Raw genomic sequence first — 17,084 nt, forward strand, 5'->3', positions numbered from 1 at the left:
ACCCTTTCTTCTATCGTTGCCCTCTTTGTCATAGTATTCTCATGATGTTAACGTGTAGACCTCCAAACGGTCATTTATATACGTAGTAATAAGTGTCTACTTTTTTGTTGTTCTGCACAACGTGATCCATAACCAAGCTGTCAAAAAGCTTGAACCTAGTTTTGTAACCCACCATCCTGCCACCATCACGGACATGTTTCATGCCGGAACTCTATTCGACCCAAACTGAATGGTTTACTGCAGGGTTAATAGAGGCTTGAAACATATCTTTTAAGTGTTTGTGGGGATGATGAGTTTGAAGATAAGGATTATTTGATTGCATTACTAAGTCATAAACAAGATGAGGATTATTTGATTGCATTATTAAGTTATCAACCAAGCCAGTGACTTCTCTAAAATCATCATAATTTAAGCACGAAATTCAAGGCAGATCTGCAACATGTATAAATTTTAGTTGGATTATCAGCAATTTGTAACGGATCTAGCAGTTTTTATAAGTGAGTTCACATAACCTAAAACAAATTATATAGAAATTATTCCTAAATTAACAAATCATATATAATAATTGATACTGAATAGATAATAGATTACTCTTAATTTTTATATCATCTTTCATATATAAAATCAATCATCCACTTCTATTCAGCTGGATCATCACTCCACTTACACTGAGATAATTTGGGATAGGTAAGGTTCAAACAATCTAGAGAAATGAGCCTCACTAATCAATGAACCTAAAATTCACAAAAATTCAATGTTAAATTAATCACAAGATCTCAACCTCCCTCATTCACTATTCAACCTGTTCTAGTTTGGGTAATAGTTAATCTATGTTATAAAAAATAACATTTCTCGAGCAATTGTTGATGGCACTCTCAAGCTTAATATTTTTGTCAATGGTAAACATAAAAAAATCAAATTCTCTTTGATAATCACCTATTTGTGTTTCTAATTCAACGATGACATTAATGAGATTAATCTATAATAATAAGCTTAATCATAGTTAACATTAATGAGATTAATCTATAATAATAAGCTTAATCATAGTTAACTAAAGGCAAAATGACTATTATATCCTTGAAAATCGATTTTTTTTAACAATTTAATTATTACAAAAAAATCACCAACCCCTCTTCCCCACCACAGCCAGCCAACCACCGGCCACCACACGCCTACCCGCGCCCATACCCCCGGCTCCGGCGCCCACGAACCACCAGCCCCCTCCCCAAAAAACCACCCCAACCCTCGACAAACTATCTCAACCCACAAAAAACCCTAACTAGAACCCTAGCGATGGCGGGGGAGGGCTGGTTGGGGTTTTTCAAAGATGGGTTGATGGTTATTAGGGATTTCGTGGGGGGAGAGAGAAGGGTCTATGGAAAGAGGTTGGGTGGTTTAGCCTGCGGAAGGGAGGGGTGAAGATCATGGGTGGTTGCTGGGTTGTTCGGGGTTGGGTGGTTTAGGGGTCGCGGCGACAAGGGGGATGGGGTATCGGCTGGCGCCGGCGAGGGGGTCTTGGTGGGTGCGGCCGGCACCGGCTGGGAGCAAGGGTGGCAGGGGGAAGAAGTGGGTGGTGGGTTTTGTTAAAATGGGGTATTTTAGGCATTTTACTTCTCTACCTTATAAAACATTAACCATAGTTAAGATTTTTCCAAATTCCTTAACTAATGTTACCACTGAATTACTTTTACAAATTATAGATTACCAAAGAAAATTTAATTTTTTGATGTTTACCATTGAGTTAAATATAAAGTTTTAAGAGTACCATTGAGAATTTCCCAAGATAATATCACATAACAATAATGTATACTCCGTATCAATAATATATCACCATATATCGTAACATTTAATCCAGAGTTTTATCAAGCGTCAGAAAGTATAACATGCATAAAGTTTACAGAATATCACATAGATGTTCCTCCAAACACTGGAGCTCACAAGAAAAGGCAATTAATAACTGTTATCATAATACAGTAATAGAGGACATATTAATATGTTATGCTTGAGTAGTTGAGTTTAATGGCAAAATTTGCAAGCCTTATTCCTATAAGCAAGTTTGCCCCTGTCGTAATTTTCTTCCATAATGAATCATACGAAATTAGAATGTTATGTTCAGGCATTCAACTAGACAATGTTGGATGAGTAAGTATCATGGAAATTAGCATAGTCAAGCTTTAGCCAGCATCTGTAATAGCCAACTCAGGCCATGCAATAGTCAAGCTACTTAAGTACTTAACCACTTGAGCCAACTCTTGTTGGTTTTAGAAGAAGCTATAACAGTGTTTTTTTTTTCCATTTGTTTGTTGTGTGTTTTTTTTCTTTGACAAGAATTTCATTAAAAGAATAACAGCTTATGACCTACAAAGGGTAAAAGAAACTAAGAAAATTACAACCAAACACATCAAACCAAACATGCAAACAAAAAAGGGAAACCTTATGAAACATAGCTTAACACCATTGATGACCCCCGAAGTATAATCACATCTTATGATCACTATTTGTTTATCCCCATTAACTTTGGAGCCGAAAAAAGCAAGAAACGCTTATTGGATCAACCCTCATACATATTATATTTCGTACTATCTGAACTTATTAGCCTTTAGTCATTGCTTTATATTATCCAAACTCATATTAATTAATAATTTTTTTTTAAAAAAACTTATATGAATTTATTATTATAACGCGTTTTGAGTGGGACTTTTGACACCATATGACCAATTGTCAAAGAAAAAGATAAACTTTCTAACACTGACTAAGGGCATGTTCTCTTCAACTTAAGTTTAGCTCAATTCAGTTCCTAATATCCTCCTCTCATAAAATATTCATTTCAATTTAGCTCTAATCAGTTCAGTAAATCAGAAGAAGCCCTATAATTCGTTAATTTTTTTTTTAAAAAACAACTCCACCTACCAAACGTCTCGTTCCCACAGCCACCACAAATCCAAAAAAAAAGTGCGGGCTCTTTCCACCAACCGCCTCTCTCAACTACTACATCTTCTTCCTCCCACCATTAGGAGAGAGAAACTGAAACTTTCTTCACTCTCCCTCCATTTTCTCTCTCTTTCTTCCAACCTCCCACTTTCATGGCGGCCTCAGCTCACCCTTCTTCTCTCTGCTTCTCCCTCAACCCCACCTCATCAAAAACCTCGATTTCGAAGTCAACCAACCTCTTTGTTGGTGGGTCTTCCGTCAAATTGAATTCGGATAATTTGGGCTCTAATCGTATTGCAGTGAGTGTTGGACGGGTTAGATCGGCGATTCATGCGAGTTCGACTCAGTTAACCCCTGCTGAGTCACCCAGTAGTAGTAAGATGACGAGGGTTCCTAACATTGTCGATGTTAGTTTGGGTGATCGGAGTTATCCTATTTATATTGGACCTGGTCTTCTTGATCAACCTGAACTTCTTCAAAGGTATTTTATCATTTGGAATTTTAATTTGAAGTGATTTTTGTTTTGTTGAATAATGTTCATAATGTTCTAGGTGTTTTTATCGCATTTTATAATTTGGAATTCTAATTTGAAGAAAATTTGCGTAATTAAGATTTTATAGACTGATTTTACTTGTCCAAATTTGTTGAATGATGTTGATATTTATGGGTTATATGTTGCTGTTGTTATGTATTACTCGTATATATTGTTTGTTTGATGCTGGGAAAATTACGCCATTTTTTGAAAATGATAATGGTAAGGATTGGATTTCGATGATACCGCGATTTAGAAATATTAGAGAGGGAGGGTGAGAAAGACATATGCACACATTTGTTTACTGGCATTAGGATTACATTGTTTGTAGAATCACATTCATTTTGGGGCCTATAGAGGGATGAACTTCAACTTTGATGGATTTTCTGTTATTCATATTCTTCTAGGGTATAGAGCATAGTGGATTAAATAAATTGAGAAATAAACGGAAAAAATATTCTAAGAAAACATTAGACACACAATATTTGAAGTGGGAAAATTCCGCCAATTAGAGTTAAAAAATATACATAGAGAATGAGCACCAAATATCTCTATATGAAAAATACGAGTTTCATATCCAAAATTAAAATCAGGTTGATGGATGTTTAGCACCTCTCACAATATTTGGGAATTAACTCACGAAGGAGATTTAGAGGGAATAGTCAAATTAATGCCCCAAAACTTGAAATATGTTCAATCATTGAGCTTAGAGAATGAAAAGACCAAAAATTATACCTTTATGATGTGTTACTTGGACTCGGTACCCATGTGTCCAAGCGTTCAACTCGGCTATTTTTGCAAAAAAATTCCAAGATTTTGAAGTAAAAGTGAAGTGTCCTAGTGTCATACCCATGTCTGACTATTGAGGGTCTGACACGGGTACGTGAGGTGTAATGAAGAGTCTCAGACTCTTAGTAACATAGCCCTTCAGCATAGCTATCAAATTGAGTAGATTACTAAATTAACGCTTTGATTAAATGCTTTGAATTTGTTTCAGCTGATCAATGTGTTATTATTTGGTTAGGCATGTGCACGGAAAGAGGGTTCTTGTGGTTACGAACACCACTGTTGCACCCTTGTATTTGGATAAAGTTATAAATGCTTTAACTAAAGATAACCCGAACGTATCAGTAGAAACTGTGATTTTACCAGATGGAGAGCAATACAAGGACATGGTATGTGTCTTTGACTTCAAAAACACTTTTGCTTGAGTGTGATTGACTTGGTTTTTTGATACACAATTCTTTTTGGTATGATAGGATACTCTAATGAAAGTCTTTGACAAAGCTATTGAGTCAAGGTTGGACAGACGGTCCACATTCGTGGCCCTTGGAGGTGGTGTGATTGGCGATATGTGTGGATATGCTGCAGCTTCTTTCCTGCGTGGAGTTAACTTCATTCAAATTCCAACTACTGTTATGGCCCAGGTTTGATCCTAACCTATTTAAATTGTTTTATATTACTATGTAATGCTATGTGTATGTGTGTGTGCTGATGACATTCATATTCAGGTGGATTCTTCAGTGGGTGGAAAGACTGGCATAAACCATCCGCTGGGAAAAAACTTGATTGGGGCCTTTTACCAACCTCAATGTGTACTTGTTGACACTGACACATTAGACACACTGCCTGACAGAGAATTGGCATCTGGGCTCGCTGAGGTAATAAAGTATGGGCTTATTAGGGATGCTGAGTTCTTTGAATGGCAAGAGAAGAACATGGATGCATTGATGGCAAGGTATTTGAATCAATCATCAGCTTCTAATTATTTTCACCAGCACCCCTACCCTACTACTTGTTAATTTTACCTCCTAACAAATGGAACTGTTGGTTATGGCTTTTTTGAAGGAGATCACATTAACTTAATAACTGCATTATATGGTATTTAAAGCCTTTAGCCAACGCTGCAATTTGTCTGTTTTTCCACCCTGAAATCAAAACAATGTTGTACAGGTTGTGTAATTCTATGGGATGTTTGGACTTTGGAGTAGGCTAGAGTAAGACAAAGTGCACTTTTAGCTGGTCACTTCTTGTTAATATTTAGGAAGCCTATTTGAAGGAATGTACCCAAAAGTAATTAATTATTACAAACTATAAACAATTTATAATTTTCATTAGTAATGATGCATCATTGAATTGACTGAAGAGTGGTTGCCTTACTAGTTGCTTATGCTTCATACTTTTCACATCATTTTATCTGAACATTTTAAAACTTATCAGCCCTTATCTGCAAAATAGACTTGCTACCCCTGCAATGAATTGATTTTCGCAAAATATATTGTTTTATGGTGAAATACAAGACATTAGTCTGCTTAAAAAGTATAACTTATGAAGCATCTACACAGCTAGCAGTTTGCCCATCCCCTTGTGTCTAAGGTGTCCAAATGATTGTATTCTAAGGGTCATGGTTAGGCAAACTTTGGCTTTTCAGTCTTTTTTTTTCTTAGTTACTGAAGGATATATTTATTGCGTATTGAAATGCAATAAGATTACTTATCGTGCTTAAGAACGCATCAGGATTCCTAATACTATGCTATGTGACAATTTGGCTTGTTTGACATAGTTTGGATGTTGATGCCTTGGGTAGATTACCCCAACTACATTTTTTGAAGGTTAATTAATTTATTTATTTTTTAAATGATAGTAAGTGACAAGAGTACTGGCTTGTTTGACATTGTTTGGATGTTGATGTGCTTTGAGTGTTTGAGCTTTTATCCATCATGGTTGACTGAAAGGTCATGTCTATTGGCTTGATTTGCAGGGATCATGTTGCCTTTGCATATGCTATAAAACGCTCCTGTGAAAACAAGGCCGAGGTTGTATCTTTGGATGAGAAGGAAGGTGGATTGAGGGCAACATTGAACTTAGGTCACACTTTTGGACATGTGAGTTCTATAATCCTGTGATATCTTTTTCAAAATCTTTCTTATTGAAATATATCTTAGCCAAGCTGTTAACACCTTGGAGAAGAAAACTTTGAGGCAGTGTCAGGCATCTGTGAAGTTTCTTATATGTTCCACTTGTAAAACGTGTCTATATCCATTACAAGCAATTGCTGAACTGAACATGTAAGTATGTAAGCAATTAGCATTGCATATCTAAGATACACCCTGTTGAGAATTTTGAAATTGAAGTTTCAGGCCTGAGCTCTAAAGTTTGAAACCTGGGATTGTAAACACTTGCAAGTACTTTATAGTTAGGCTATCTCAGATTTTCTTTCAATCAATATTTACTTCAACTGTACAAGTTAACTCAAGTTTGAGTTGTTTCAGTATTCGTGTCTAACTAAATCTTTAAAGTTTGTAGACCCAGTAACCATATGATGTGGGACCACATGTTTTCTCCTTGGAAAGAGTTTTGGTTTGTGATGTGCATGTAAATTTTCGCTGGTGTTGATCAGTTTGGCTGTTTTGAATTCCTTTTGCAGGCAATAGAAACAGGATTTGGCTATGGCCACTGGCTTCATGGAGAAGCGGTTGCAGTTGGAATGGTATGTCTCTGTTAACCTATTCACTGGCTCTTATTTTTCATCATCTTCTGCTGATTTGGATTTTTATGTTCAGGTCATGGCTGTTGACATGTCACACCGTCTTGGTTGGATAGATGAATCACTAGTCGGGCGTGTTCATAACATCTTAAAAAAGGCTAAGCTACCTATTGCACCTCCTGAAAGCATGACTGTCGAAATGTTCAAGTCCATTATGTCGGTAAGCTTAGATGACACATACTATTGCAGTACTTTTGAATATATGAAAATATTTGTCACCTCTCCTAAATTAGTATTCATCTAATGATTGAAATTCATAATATGCCCATACTTAAATTTATATTTCACCTATTGTGAAGGATATATTATACAGTTTGAATTATGCCATATCCTTAATAATGGGAGATTTAGACAATTTGCCAGCTCCTTTTCTTACAGACAGAAGGATTACTAATTATATACCTATCATAAACTTATCTATGCCCATGTAATTCTAATTGGCAGGTCGATAAGAAGGTAGCTGATGGTGTGTTGCGGCTCATCCTTCTGAAAGGCCCCCTTGGAAACTGTGTATTCACCTCAGATTACGATAAAAAAGCACTGGACGAAACTCTGCGTGCCTTTTCCAAGTCCTGATTCGCGATATTAGTATACACCCACTATTCTTTTTGTAATCAGAAGATGGTCAAGCAACCATACCGTAAAAAGTGTATCAACTCAATATATGAATAATTTGTTGTTTTTACATCTGTAGAAACGGAAATAGCTTCTGTTGTGAGATGAAATACCTGATAGAGTGATGATAGATACACGATGTAATATAACCCTAATAATTATCAAGTAGAAGTTCTCGAATTAGCTTTCCTTACAGGAAGCTTCTCTATCGAACTACCCCGAGTTTCAATAAATTTCACCATGTACCCATACTACTCGATGTTTAGCTGTTTATCGTGTATACTAACCATTGTTCGATGCCTTACCTACACAGGACAGCTCAAACAAGGATCATTCATTTACGCAATTAGACTAAAATGGGCACATCAAGTAGTAGCTGTATATTTATTCTAAAACACTTATATGCATGCATACAACTTGATCATTGATGATGACGTGCCCGTTCTTATTACCAGTATATACTATACAGTCCATTTTAATAAATTGACATGAAACTTTGAATATTATTATAATCCGTATGAATTTGGAGCATTTGAGAGTGATATCAACCCGATTTCACGGATGAACAACTACCTGTTTATGGTCCCCCCAACTTATACCCCTTCTTTAATCTTCACTTATGGCTTCAAACTACTTCCAGAGTCTTGATGTTTAATGTCCAGTTTTCTAGCTCGTGATTTCCGTGTATTGAGCTGTTGTAATAAGGATGGCAATGATTGAATGGGATGACAAAAAATCATTCGAGAATTGAGATTGAGTTGTTCTAAAAACTTTGACGAGTTGAGTTATGGTCGGTTCAAATTCATATGAGAAGTAAATTAATTTTTTTTTTTTTTTTTTTTTGACAAGAAAAAGTTTATGTTACTTGCGGGTTTAAATCCTCTGTCCCATTTTTCATGTTCCATTTGTGTTCCACTAAATATTATTGGTTGTAATAATTACAAGGTCCCACTTCTCAAATTTTAAAAGGCAAATAAATATTTTAAGAACCAATCATATTTAGTGGAAAACCAGTGGGACACAAAAAATGGGACAGATGATTTTCTCCCGTTACTTGCCATTACTAATTCACAATAACTCAAACATGACTAATGTCCTAGACTCCTATCCGCCAAATTATGCTTGACTACTTAAAATTGTCATTATAGAAGTCAATGCATTTAGTAACAACCAATATACAAAAAGTCAATGCATCTACATGTGGGTATCATCTTTGTATTGGGACATTATAACCACACAAATTCTCATTTTATCAATTGAATATGTGATTTTCCTAAGATTAGTTATTAATTAATCCCTAGCTACAAAATCGACAATCAGAACACCTGACCAATATTCGAAACTACATGACTCAAATTGATGATAAATACCACCAAAATTAACCCCTTAGCTCTCTTAAGATAAATTTTAAAATTACAAGTACTCAAGTTGATCAAACTCGACCTAACCTACAAGTAAAAGACACATACTGTAATTAAAATAACGTCTCAATCTACCTAAAACCCAATCTGTCTATCCTAACAATACAATTGCCACCTCTACGCCTCGCCTATCTCTACGGTAGTTATGCAAGGGGGGGATAAAAACGAGAGGAAAGAGGGGAAAGGCGTGGGTAGTAAAGCGTAAAACACGTTAGAAGAAGAAACAATCACCCACAAAAACAAAAAAATTAAAAAAGAAAAAAAAAACACACATTATTCATTCATTGAACGCTTCAACGGCATTGTTTCCCGGTTCTCAGGTAACTCCTCTCCTTTCTTCTCTTTTACCTTCTCTTTCTCTTTCTCTCTCTTCTTCAATCTTCTTCCCCCAATTTTTTCTCTGATTAATCTTTATTACCAGATCTATTCACATTAGGGTTACATTTTTCGTCATTTCTTCCTCTCAATTTTCTCCATTTTTTATCCACATTTTTTCATTTCCTCAAATTAGGGCTCCGTTTTTCTAGGGTATGATTTTTGTTTTTGTTGCGCAATGTTTGATGTTGTGATCGGGTTTCAATTTCTTCTTTTACAGGTTCCTTCATGTGTTGCTGTAATTCAGAAGCGATTTTGATTTTTTGATTTTTGATTTTTTGAATTTGAATTTGGGGGAAAATTAGCTTTGTTTTTGTTTTTGATTGATCAAGGTGGAAATTGAGGGGGTTGAATTTTGAGGAGAAGAAGAAATCGTGATTGTTGAGAAAAAAAAATGAGTGCTTCGAGGTTCATAAAATGTGTTACAGTTGGTGATGGTGCCGTTGGTAAAACTTGCTTGTTGATTTCTTACACCAGCAACACTTTCCCTACGGTTTGTTTCCCTCTTTCTCGCTTCAGAATTTCGCTTCGATTTCATGGAATTTGATTGTTTTTGTTAAATTCGATTTATACTTTTACAATCATTTTTTCTTATAATAATTTTTACAGTTATGTAATGTGGTTTGAGAATTGTTTTGAATTGTGTGAATTGTGGATTTGATGTGGAATGTTTTTTGAATTTTATTGGTGAATACCTGCAATTCTGCAAATTAAAGGAAAAAACAATGACTTTGGTAATGATTGAATATCTAGTTTTATTGATTTTTTTTTTTTTTTTAGGTGCAATTGGGTACATTATAGGTTTATGCAAACATTTAAAGGCTGTTTTAGGGGAATTTAGCCGTTTTTTAGCTTTTGGATTGATTAACACTGTTTATAATTTTGATGATATACGAGTTTAGTCATGAATAACAAAGTTGATTTTTTTTATTTTTTTTTTATTTTTTTTTTTTTATTTAGTGTAAGGATTGTATGTGGAGGAGGCGAATTGAGCGTTTAGTTTAGGATTTCCGTTTGTTTCTTCCTTTTACGCGAGCTGTATTTATATAGACAGCTCATTTGAAGATTGGATTTGAGTTTTGTGATAGAATTCTGTTTCTGATTACACAATTTTGGATCTTCCTGCCAGGGATATATTTCTGGTTACCCTTGCAAAGTAGGAGATGTATTAGTTTCTCGTAATTGTGATTGTAGTTTGCACCTTTGCTTCTTCTATTGTAAGTTTTTTAGTTTGTGGTCGGGAAGTTTCTGTGTAGCTGGATTTGATGATTATTGTTTTTGGCAATATCTTGCTCAGAACATGTATATGATTAGTTCTTTTGAATACCTTGGGTTTCCGGTCACTCTGCAGACCTCTTTTGATAAGACATTCTGTTTCTAAGGTATCTCTTTGATTTATTGAAATCAGAGTATTCTCTTACTCTGATTTTCCTTGGTATCCATATGTCATTTACGTGTTTAACACCATCATCAGATATGATCCTTAAGGGATTGGTAAATAGCATAGAAAACATGACGTATCCATATCAGAATTCTTAGATTTGTGAAGAGTCTGGATATCATCAACAGAAATAGAATACGAAATATAATGCAAGTAGATTGTGAAATTGTGCTGAACTCTACTTCCCAAGTTGTTGGTCTTGTTCTACTATTCCTTTATTCTCTTGAATTTAAATCTTTGATTGGAACAGGATTATGTGCCCACTGTCTTTGACAACTTCAGTGCAAATGTCGTCGTTAATGGGGCCACAGTTAATCTGGGATTATGGGATACTGCAGGTAATGGCCTTATATCTGCTGATTAATCTCTTTGGTTGTGTACTTAATTATTCTCTTTGTACGACTCAAATTGTTATTTGTGTTACAGGACAAGAGGATTACAACAGATTAAGACCTTTGAGTTATCGTGGAGCAGATGTTTTTATTCTTGCTTTCTCCCTCATTAGCAAGGCTAGTTATGAAAATGTTTCTAAGAAGGTAAACATTTTTTGAATACTAATAAGGAAGCATTAATGTGAATGAGACCCTTCGTGTTTGCTAATGAGCTGTTGTGGCCACTTAATTTTCAGTGGATTCCCGAGTTGAAGCATTATGCTCCTGGTGTCCCCATTGTTCTTGTTGGAACAAAGCTTGGTCAGAATCATACTTATCTCTTTTGTTTCGTCATTTTGCATTTCTGTCTTATACTGTCACTTTGCTTTTTTTTTTTTTTTTTTTTTTTGTTATCATGGATTATACTCTTGGAGTTTTGATTTCCGTAAATATGTGGCATTTTTATTTCTAGTTGGTTGAGAATTTTTCTTGTTGTTGGACCCTTTGTGTTCACTTTTTGCAAGCTTAATTTTCTGTTTCTGCAAAAGGGCTTTTTGATTTAATTTTCTGACGTAGAAGTTATTCCTACTTTTGATGCGTGACATTAGATCTTCGGGATGACAAGCAGTTTTTCATAGATCACCCTGGTGCAGTTCCAATCACTACAGCTCAGGTAAAAAAGAATTGTACTCTGCATATTTCCCTATGGTCTGTAATGTTTAGAAATCACATGGATCAAAATATTTCTGTTATTGTTCAGGGAGAAGAATTGAGGAAGCTGATTGGTGCTCCTGCTTACATCGAATGTAGTTCAAAAACACAGCAGGTGGGTATTTGTTGTCAGGTTGAGATAGTTTCACTTTCCAACTTGTTTGTGCCTTTTGAGTCACACTAACTTTTGAACTTTCAATTAAATATGCAGAATGTCAAGGCAGTTTTCGATGCAGCCATTAAGGTTGTGCTTCAACCACCAAAGACAAAGAAGAAGAAGTCGAAGGCACAGAAGGCTTGCTCCATATTGTAATTGTGTCAGCTGTAAAGAGAAACAAGCCCTAGTTCGAGCATTCCATCTCGCGTTCGACCTTTTTCTTTCACAATCAAGCTTGAGGATACAGGCAGGCTTTTTTAGCGTATGATTTCTTACTGATTGTACTTAGGTTCTTTTGTGGAGCATCAGGTTGTTTCTTGTTGCTTTCTGGCATTACATTACCATCTAATTCGTGGTTTTGGTTCAGTCTTTATGTATTAAATATAAGGTACTGGAAGATCCCAGTTTAGGAAAGGACCGATATTTTTCCCCCTTAACCCTAGCAGAGCAGTTAAATTCATTTCTTCACAACTACTTGTTATGAAGATGATTGCCTCTGGCTACATTTTTTATGTCTCTTTTGATTTCTGTAGTTTAAAGTTTAAATCTCGCGCTATTTTTCAATATGATGTTTTTCTTTGCGCCCCCCTTTGATTAGTTGATGCTGGAGTTGGTGCCCAAACAGTTCATAGTAGTTGGCTGAACCACTCACCTTTTGGGAATCTTGTTTGCAGAGGTTGACTTTAACTAACATTGTGTTGGTTGAACCACAGAATACTAGTATATTAATTTATGGTGATCATGATACTTTGTGTATGACATGATTAGATAGATTGTTAATGTAGAATATTTGGCTGTTCTTGGAATGTTTGATTATGTTGGCTTATTCTATTAGCCGCCCACGTTCTTCGTTGCTGATTTTCTGAAATGCGCATATTCTATGGCCGATTTTGTATGTCTGAAAAATTAATGCCTTTGCTTTATTGTATGGATTTCCCTGGTAAAAAAAAAAAAAAAAAAAAAAAACCGTTTTATAGTGCTCGCCTTCACTGGGGGAGGTGTGATTGTGATTGTGATTGCCCCCTCCCCGGTGAATAGGTGATTGAGTAATCTTTGAGTGACCTACTTGATTTAACCTTTCATGATATATACATAGTAATTAGTATCATTGGAAGGACTCTGCAGTAGAGGCACATAAGGATGCTTGGGATCATTGTGTTTGAAGTCCAGATGGAGCGTCTAGTCTACCTCTATCTACAACCCTTTTTTTTTTTTTTAAAAGGAAAAAAAACCTACTGAGCTAACAATTCTCATAGGTCAACAATTAAGAGTAGAGGGGAAAAGTGAGGGTATCTTTTATCCCCAAGCATTAGGCGATGAGTCTCGAACTTGTGACTCTTTAGCCTTAAAGGATGATCTTACGAACAAACCGTCGTATACTTGTATGGCACAATGGCACCAGCCACCCAGGTATTGTCATTATCAACAATCTAGTAATATGTACTGTTTAGATCAGCAAGATACGGAGTAGCTGGATTAGCATCCATTAGACCATTAGTGATGTTCTTTAGCTGGATACAAGCTGTACGCTATGTAAGGCCTAACTTAAAAAAAAAAACAAAGGTTGAAGCAGGACACGTATGTTCATTAACAAATTGAGACTGGCTAATTGGCTAAATAAGGCTTATTTTGATTGGCTGAAGTATCAATCGCATACCAAATTTTGACTATTCTATATTTCTAGAGGTAGCCAATCATTCAATCATTTGCCTAAAATAAAACGAAGTACTCCATATATCCTAAGAACAATGATTATGGAACAAATTTTAATGAGGGTGTAATTATGCCACATCATTGTTATACAAACTTTGCTTATAAAAATCATCTACTACTCCGTATTAACAAACAAATCTATTCAAAGGTTTGTGTCTAAAACTCACAATTACATTTTTGTTAGCAATAGTACCCAAAAAAGAGGAAACAAGCCTCTCCACAAACCTTTTATTGCCATTGTTTTTACTCTATCGGTGAGATGTGATTAGGAAAAGTAGTAATTCTTACCATCTAGCTTATTTTCAGGTAACCACCTATATACTACCTCCGTTGCAAATAATATGAAACGGAGGTAGTATGTGTATAAACACCTTGTACAACTTGTATTATGTATGCTCACATCACCCGTTCAAACAAAAAAAATAAAATAAAGTATGCTCACATCATGAGAGACATGTCTAATGCAAATTTATATCCAGATGTTTTTGAATAATTTTTTGTATGTTTCAACTTCTTTCATATCTTTGGGAAATACTTCCAAAACATAGCAAAACCTTTTGTTATATAAGAATACAACAACCTGTTGGTTAAACAAACAAGTTTAAAGCTATGAAAAAAGACAAGTTTAGAGAATCAGAACAAGGAAAACATATTAAAATGAATGTCATCAAGATTAACATGTGGCATTGACTTTTCCTTTAATTTATGTTATGGTTCTTAACATCCGCTTATAAATAATACGGAGTACGAGTAATGATTCTATTCTGTAAGCACTCAGTAATCCTGAATTTAAATCTTACTGTATTTGATACAAAAAAGCAGCATTTTGTCTAGAGACAATGTGTGTAGCAAAAAGTATGCAAGTATGATATTCCTAGGTGCTACATGAGGCTGTTCTGTACTTAAGTTTGGGTGTTGAAACAATCGAGTCGAAGCAAAATCCGAACCACAGGAAAATGAGTTTGTTCTGTTAATATACCAGTTCTACAAATATTGCCATATTACCCTCACTGTCAGAGGTTTCTAGCAAAGAGCTAATGAATCGTGTTTTGACATGAAAATATAACCGAATTTGTATGTACTGTTTTGACCACAGAAACAATGAACATGAGATGAACCACATGTATCATTATATAAACCGTATTAGAGTAAGTCGTATCATTATATAGAGCCAAGCAAACAACCAACATAACTTTATTACTAAGGGTATGAGACTATCAGTAATTGAGTATATATGACATACTATCTCTGTTAATTTTTTTGCGTAGCTTTGGGGTATTCTTTGTGAGATATAAAATATTCCAAAGTTGCACATAAAAATTAGCGAAGGTAGTAAAATGCTAAACAGCGAAAGGATGGTATAGAACTATAGATCAGCTGATAGTGCTGTTGTGTTTGTAGATGCTCGGTTATTAGGTCCAATCATGCAAAAGTGTTTCATTTACAGCTAATTCAGCATCATCTAAATTACAGAGACGTTAATATGCATGCAAGAGTAGACCCAATACTATAGTTTAATGGAGTATGATTGAGCTTGATTGATTTCTCAAATTAAACTACTCCCTCCCGTTCCCCTTCGTTTCTCCTTCTAAGCATCTTCTATAGGGAAAAACATAAAATAAAACATACTTATGGAATCTCGTTAGATTTGTCTTGATATTTAGTATTAAAATATTTATGCAACTTTTATAATTAAAAAAAAAATCCTAAAATATCTTTTTATCTTTTATATGTGCATTGAAAACTGTTTACAAAGTCAAATGAGACAAACAAAAAGGAACAGAGAAGGTAATTGTTTTCAAAAATTAAACTTGCCAAAAACTTCTGGTCTTGAACTGAAAGACTCATAGTCTTAATAGATCGAATTGAGCCAAACCAATATGAACAATCCATTTTTTACCTCTATTAAATTTGCGCGTTGAATTCACACACAAAATCATACAGCAAAAGGTTTAGCTGGTGATTTGACATACAGAGTATATATTGATTATATTCAACATTTGCATCCTCTCTTTGCTGAACAAAACAACTTGAATAATCACTTTTCATGTTACCAATTGTTGGTTAAATTAATGGATGGTGCTTATCTGAAACTTTGAATGGAATAACATCCAGCAATTTGGTAAGTCGGTCGATTCCCTGAACTATTAGTAGGAAATTTCATTCAGAATTTATACCTTCCAGCTTTCAGTCCATTAGTTACAAAAATTTGAATTCTCTTCCTACATAAAGTATATTCTTCTGTCATCTTATATAATAGGCATGACAAGCTTACATTTTGGCAATCAAACCTCCCTAGTTACTAGTTTGACTAGTTTCCTACTCGAAAAAGAACGAAAAAACTTCTGAATACCAAGAACTGATAACCATCTAGGTATCAGCAAGATGGCGATGAAGAGGATTCTAAAGGAGCTTCAAGATATAAGGAGAGATCCTCCTACATCATGTAGTGCAGGTTGTTACAAACTCCTAACACATAATTATGTCATGCAAGTAATTTTGTCTCGTTGAGAGAGGATTCTCTTCACTCGGCCCAGTTATTGAAGAGAATCTCAATCTCAGCTAATTTGTGTGTGCTTATATTGTGCATTTCTTGAAAATTTCAGGTCCTGTGTCCGAAAACTTATATCAGTGGCAAGCAACAATAATTGGCCCTTCTGATAGCCCTTATGCTGGCGGCGTTTTCCTTCTAAGCATTCACTTTCCCAGTGATTATCCCTTCAAACCACCAAAGGTAGGTCATTGCTCAGTTTATAACAAACTGTATCTTTGTAATAGTGATTTTATTTTCACTAAAACTTACAAGAGCATGAAAATCTGCAAAATTGATGACAGGTTGCATTCAGAACCAAAGTGTTCCATCCAAATATCAACAATAACGGGAACATTTGCCTGGACATCCTCAGGGATCAATGGAGCCCTGCTCTCACTATATCCAAGGTTTTACTATCAATATGTTCTCTACTTACAGACCCAAACCCTAATGATCCTCTGGTACCGGAGATTGCTCACATGTACAAGAAGGATCGAACCAAGTACGAGACAACAGCTCAGAGCTGGACGCTCAAGTATGCAATGAATTAAGCGCTCGAGTCTCTCCCCTTAAAAGCATCAAGTTTCTTGATAATTTTCCCCACTGTAACACTTAAAATTCAAACAAGGCTTTTTCTATGGCAAGGAAATGAATTTTATTACCAAATTTAGTTTCAGTCTCATCTTATGTACCTTAAAATCCTGAGTAAATGAATAAATTGAGTTCACACAACAGTA

The 17,084-nt window shown here is 35.2% G+C and overlaps 3 protein-coding genes across 5 annotated transcripts; all 3 read left to right on the top strand.

Moving 5' to 3' along the window:
* The first annotated feature begins 2,917 nt into the window (after nucleotides 1-2,917).
* On the top strand, nucleotides 2,918-7,858 carry LOC145601292 (3-dehydroquinate synthase, chloroplastic-like). The gene is made up of 8 exons (XM_081657289.1): nucleotides 2,918-3,412; nucleotides 4,488-4,638; nucleotides 4,723-4,890; nucleotides 4,975-5,201; nucleotides 6,225-6,348; nucleotides 6,891-6,953; nucleotides 7,027-7,170; nucleotides 7,455-7,858. The coding sequence occupies exons 1-8, from the start codon at nucleotides 3,084-3,086 to the stop codon at nucleotides 7,584-7,586; spliced, it is 1,338 nt and encodes a 445-aa protein (XP_081513415.1). The 5' UTR covers nucleotides 2,918-3,083; the 3' UTR covers nucleotides 7,587-7,858.
* Nucleotides 7,859-9,140: 1,282 nt separating this feature from the next.
* On the top strand, nucleotides 9,141-12,665 carry LOC145601813 (rac-like GTP-binding protein RHO1). 3 transcript variants are annotated; one of them, XM_081657894.1, is made up of 8 exons: nucleotides 9,141-9,366; nucleotides 9,754-9,914; nucleotides 11,113-11,200; nucleotides 11,289-11,398; nucleotides 11,491-11,554; nucleotides 11,842-11,906; nucleotides 11,994-12,059; nucleotides 12,156-12,665. In XM_081657894.1, exons 2-8 carry the CDS (start codon nucleotides 9,816-9,818, stop codon nucleotides 12,255-12,257), a joined length of 594 nt encoding a protein of 197 aa, XP_081514020.1. In that variant the 5' UTR covers nucleotides 9,141-9,366; nucleotides 9,754-9,815; the 3' UTR covers nucleotides 12,258-12,665. The 3 variants fall into 3 exon arrangements, with proteins under 3 accessions (XP_081514020.1, XP_081514017.1, XP_081514019.1); XM_081657891.1 differs by having other exon boundaries at nucleotides 9,142-9,366; nucleotides 9,642-9,914; XM_081657893.1 differs by lacking the exon at nucleotides 9,141-9,366 and having other exon boundaries at nucleotides 9,612-9,914.
* Nucleotides 12,666-16,110: 3,445 nt separating this feature from the next.
* LOC145602123 (ubiquitin-conjugating enzyme E2-17 kDa-like) lies at nucleotides 16,111-17,013 on the top strand. Its single transcript, XM_081658284.1, has 3 exons — nucleotides 16,111-16,269; nucleotides 16,421-16,548; nucleotides 16,650-17,013. The coding sequence occupies exons 1-3, from the start codon at nucleotides 16,200-16,202 to the stop codon at nucleotides 16,896-16,898; spliced, it is 447 nt and encodes a 148-aa protein (XP_081514410.1). The 5' UTR covers nucleotides 16,111-16,199; the 3' UTR covers nucleotides 16,899-17,013.
* Nucleotides 17,014-17,084: the final 71 nt, after the last annotated feature.

This window comes from Chenopodium album, chromosome 21, assembly GCF_948465745.1.
Source record: "Chenopodium album chromosome 21, dcCheAlbu1.1, whole genome shotgun sequence".
In the NCBI taxonomy this organism is placed as follows: Eukaryota; Viridiplantae; Streptophyta; class Magnoliopsida; order Caryophyllales; family Amaranthaceae; genus Chenopodium; species Chenopodium album.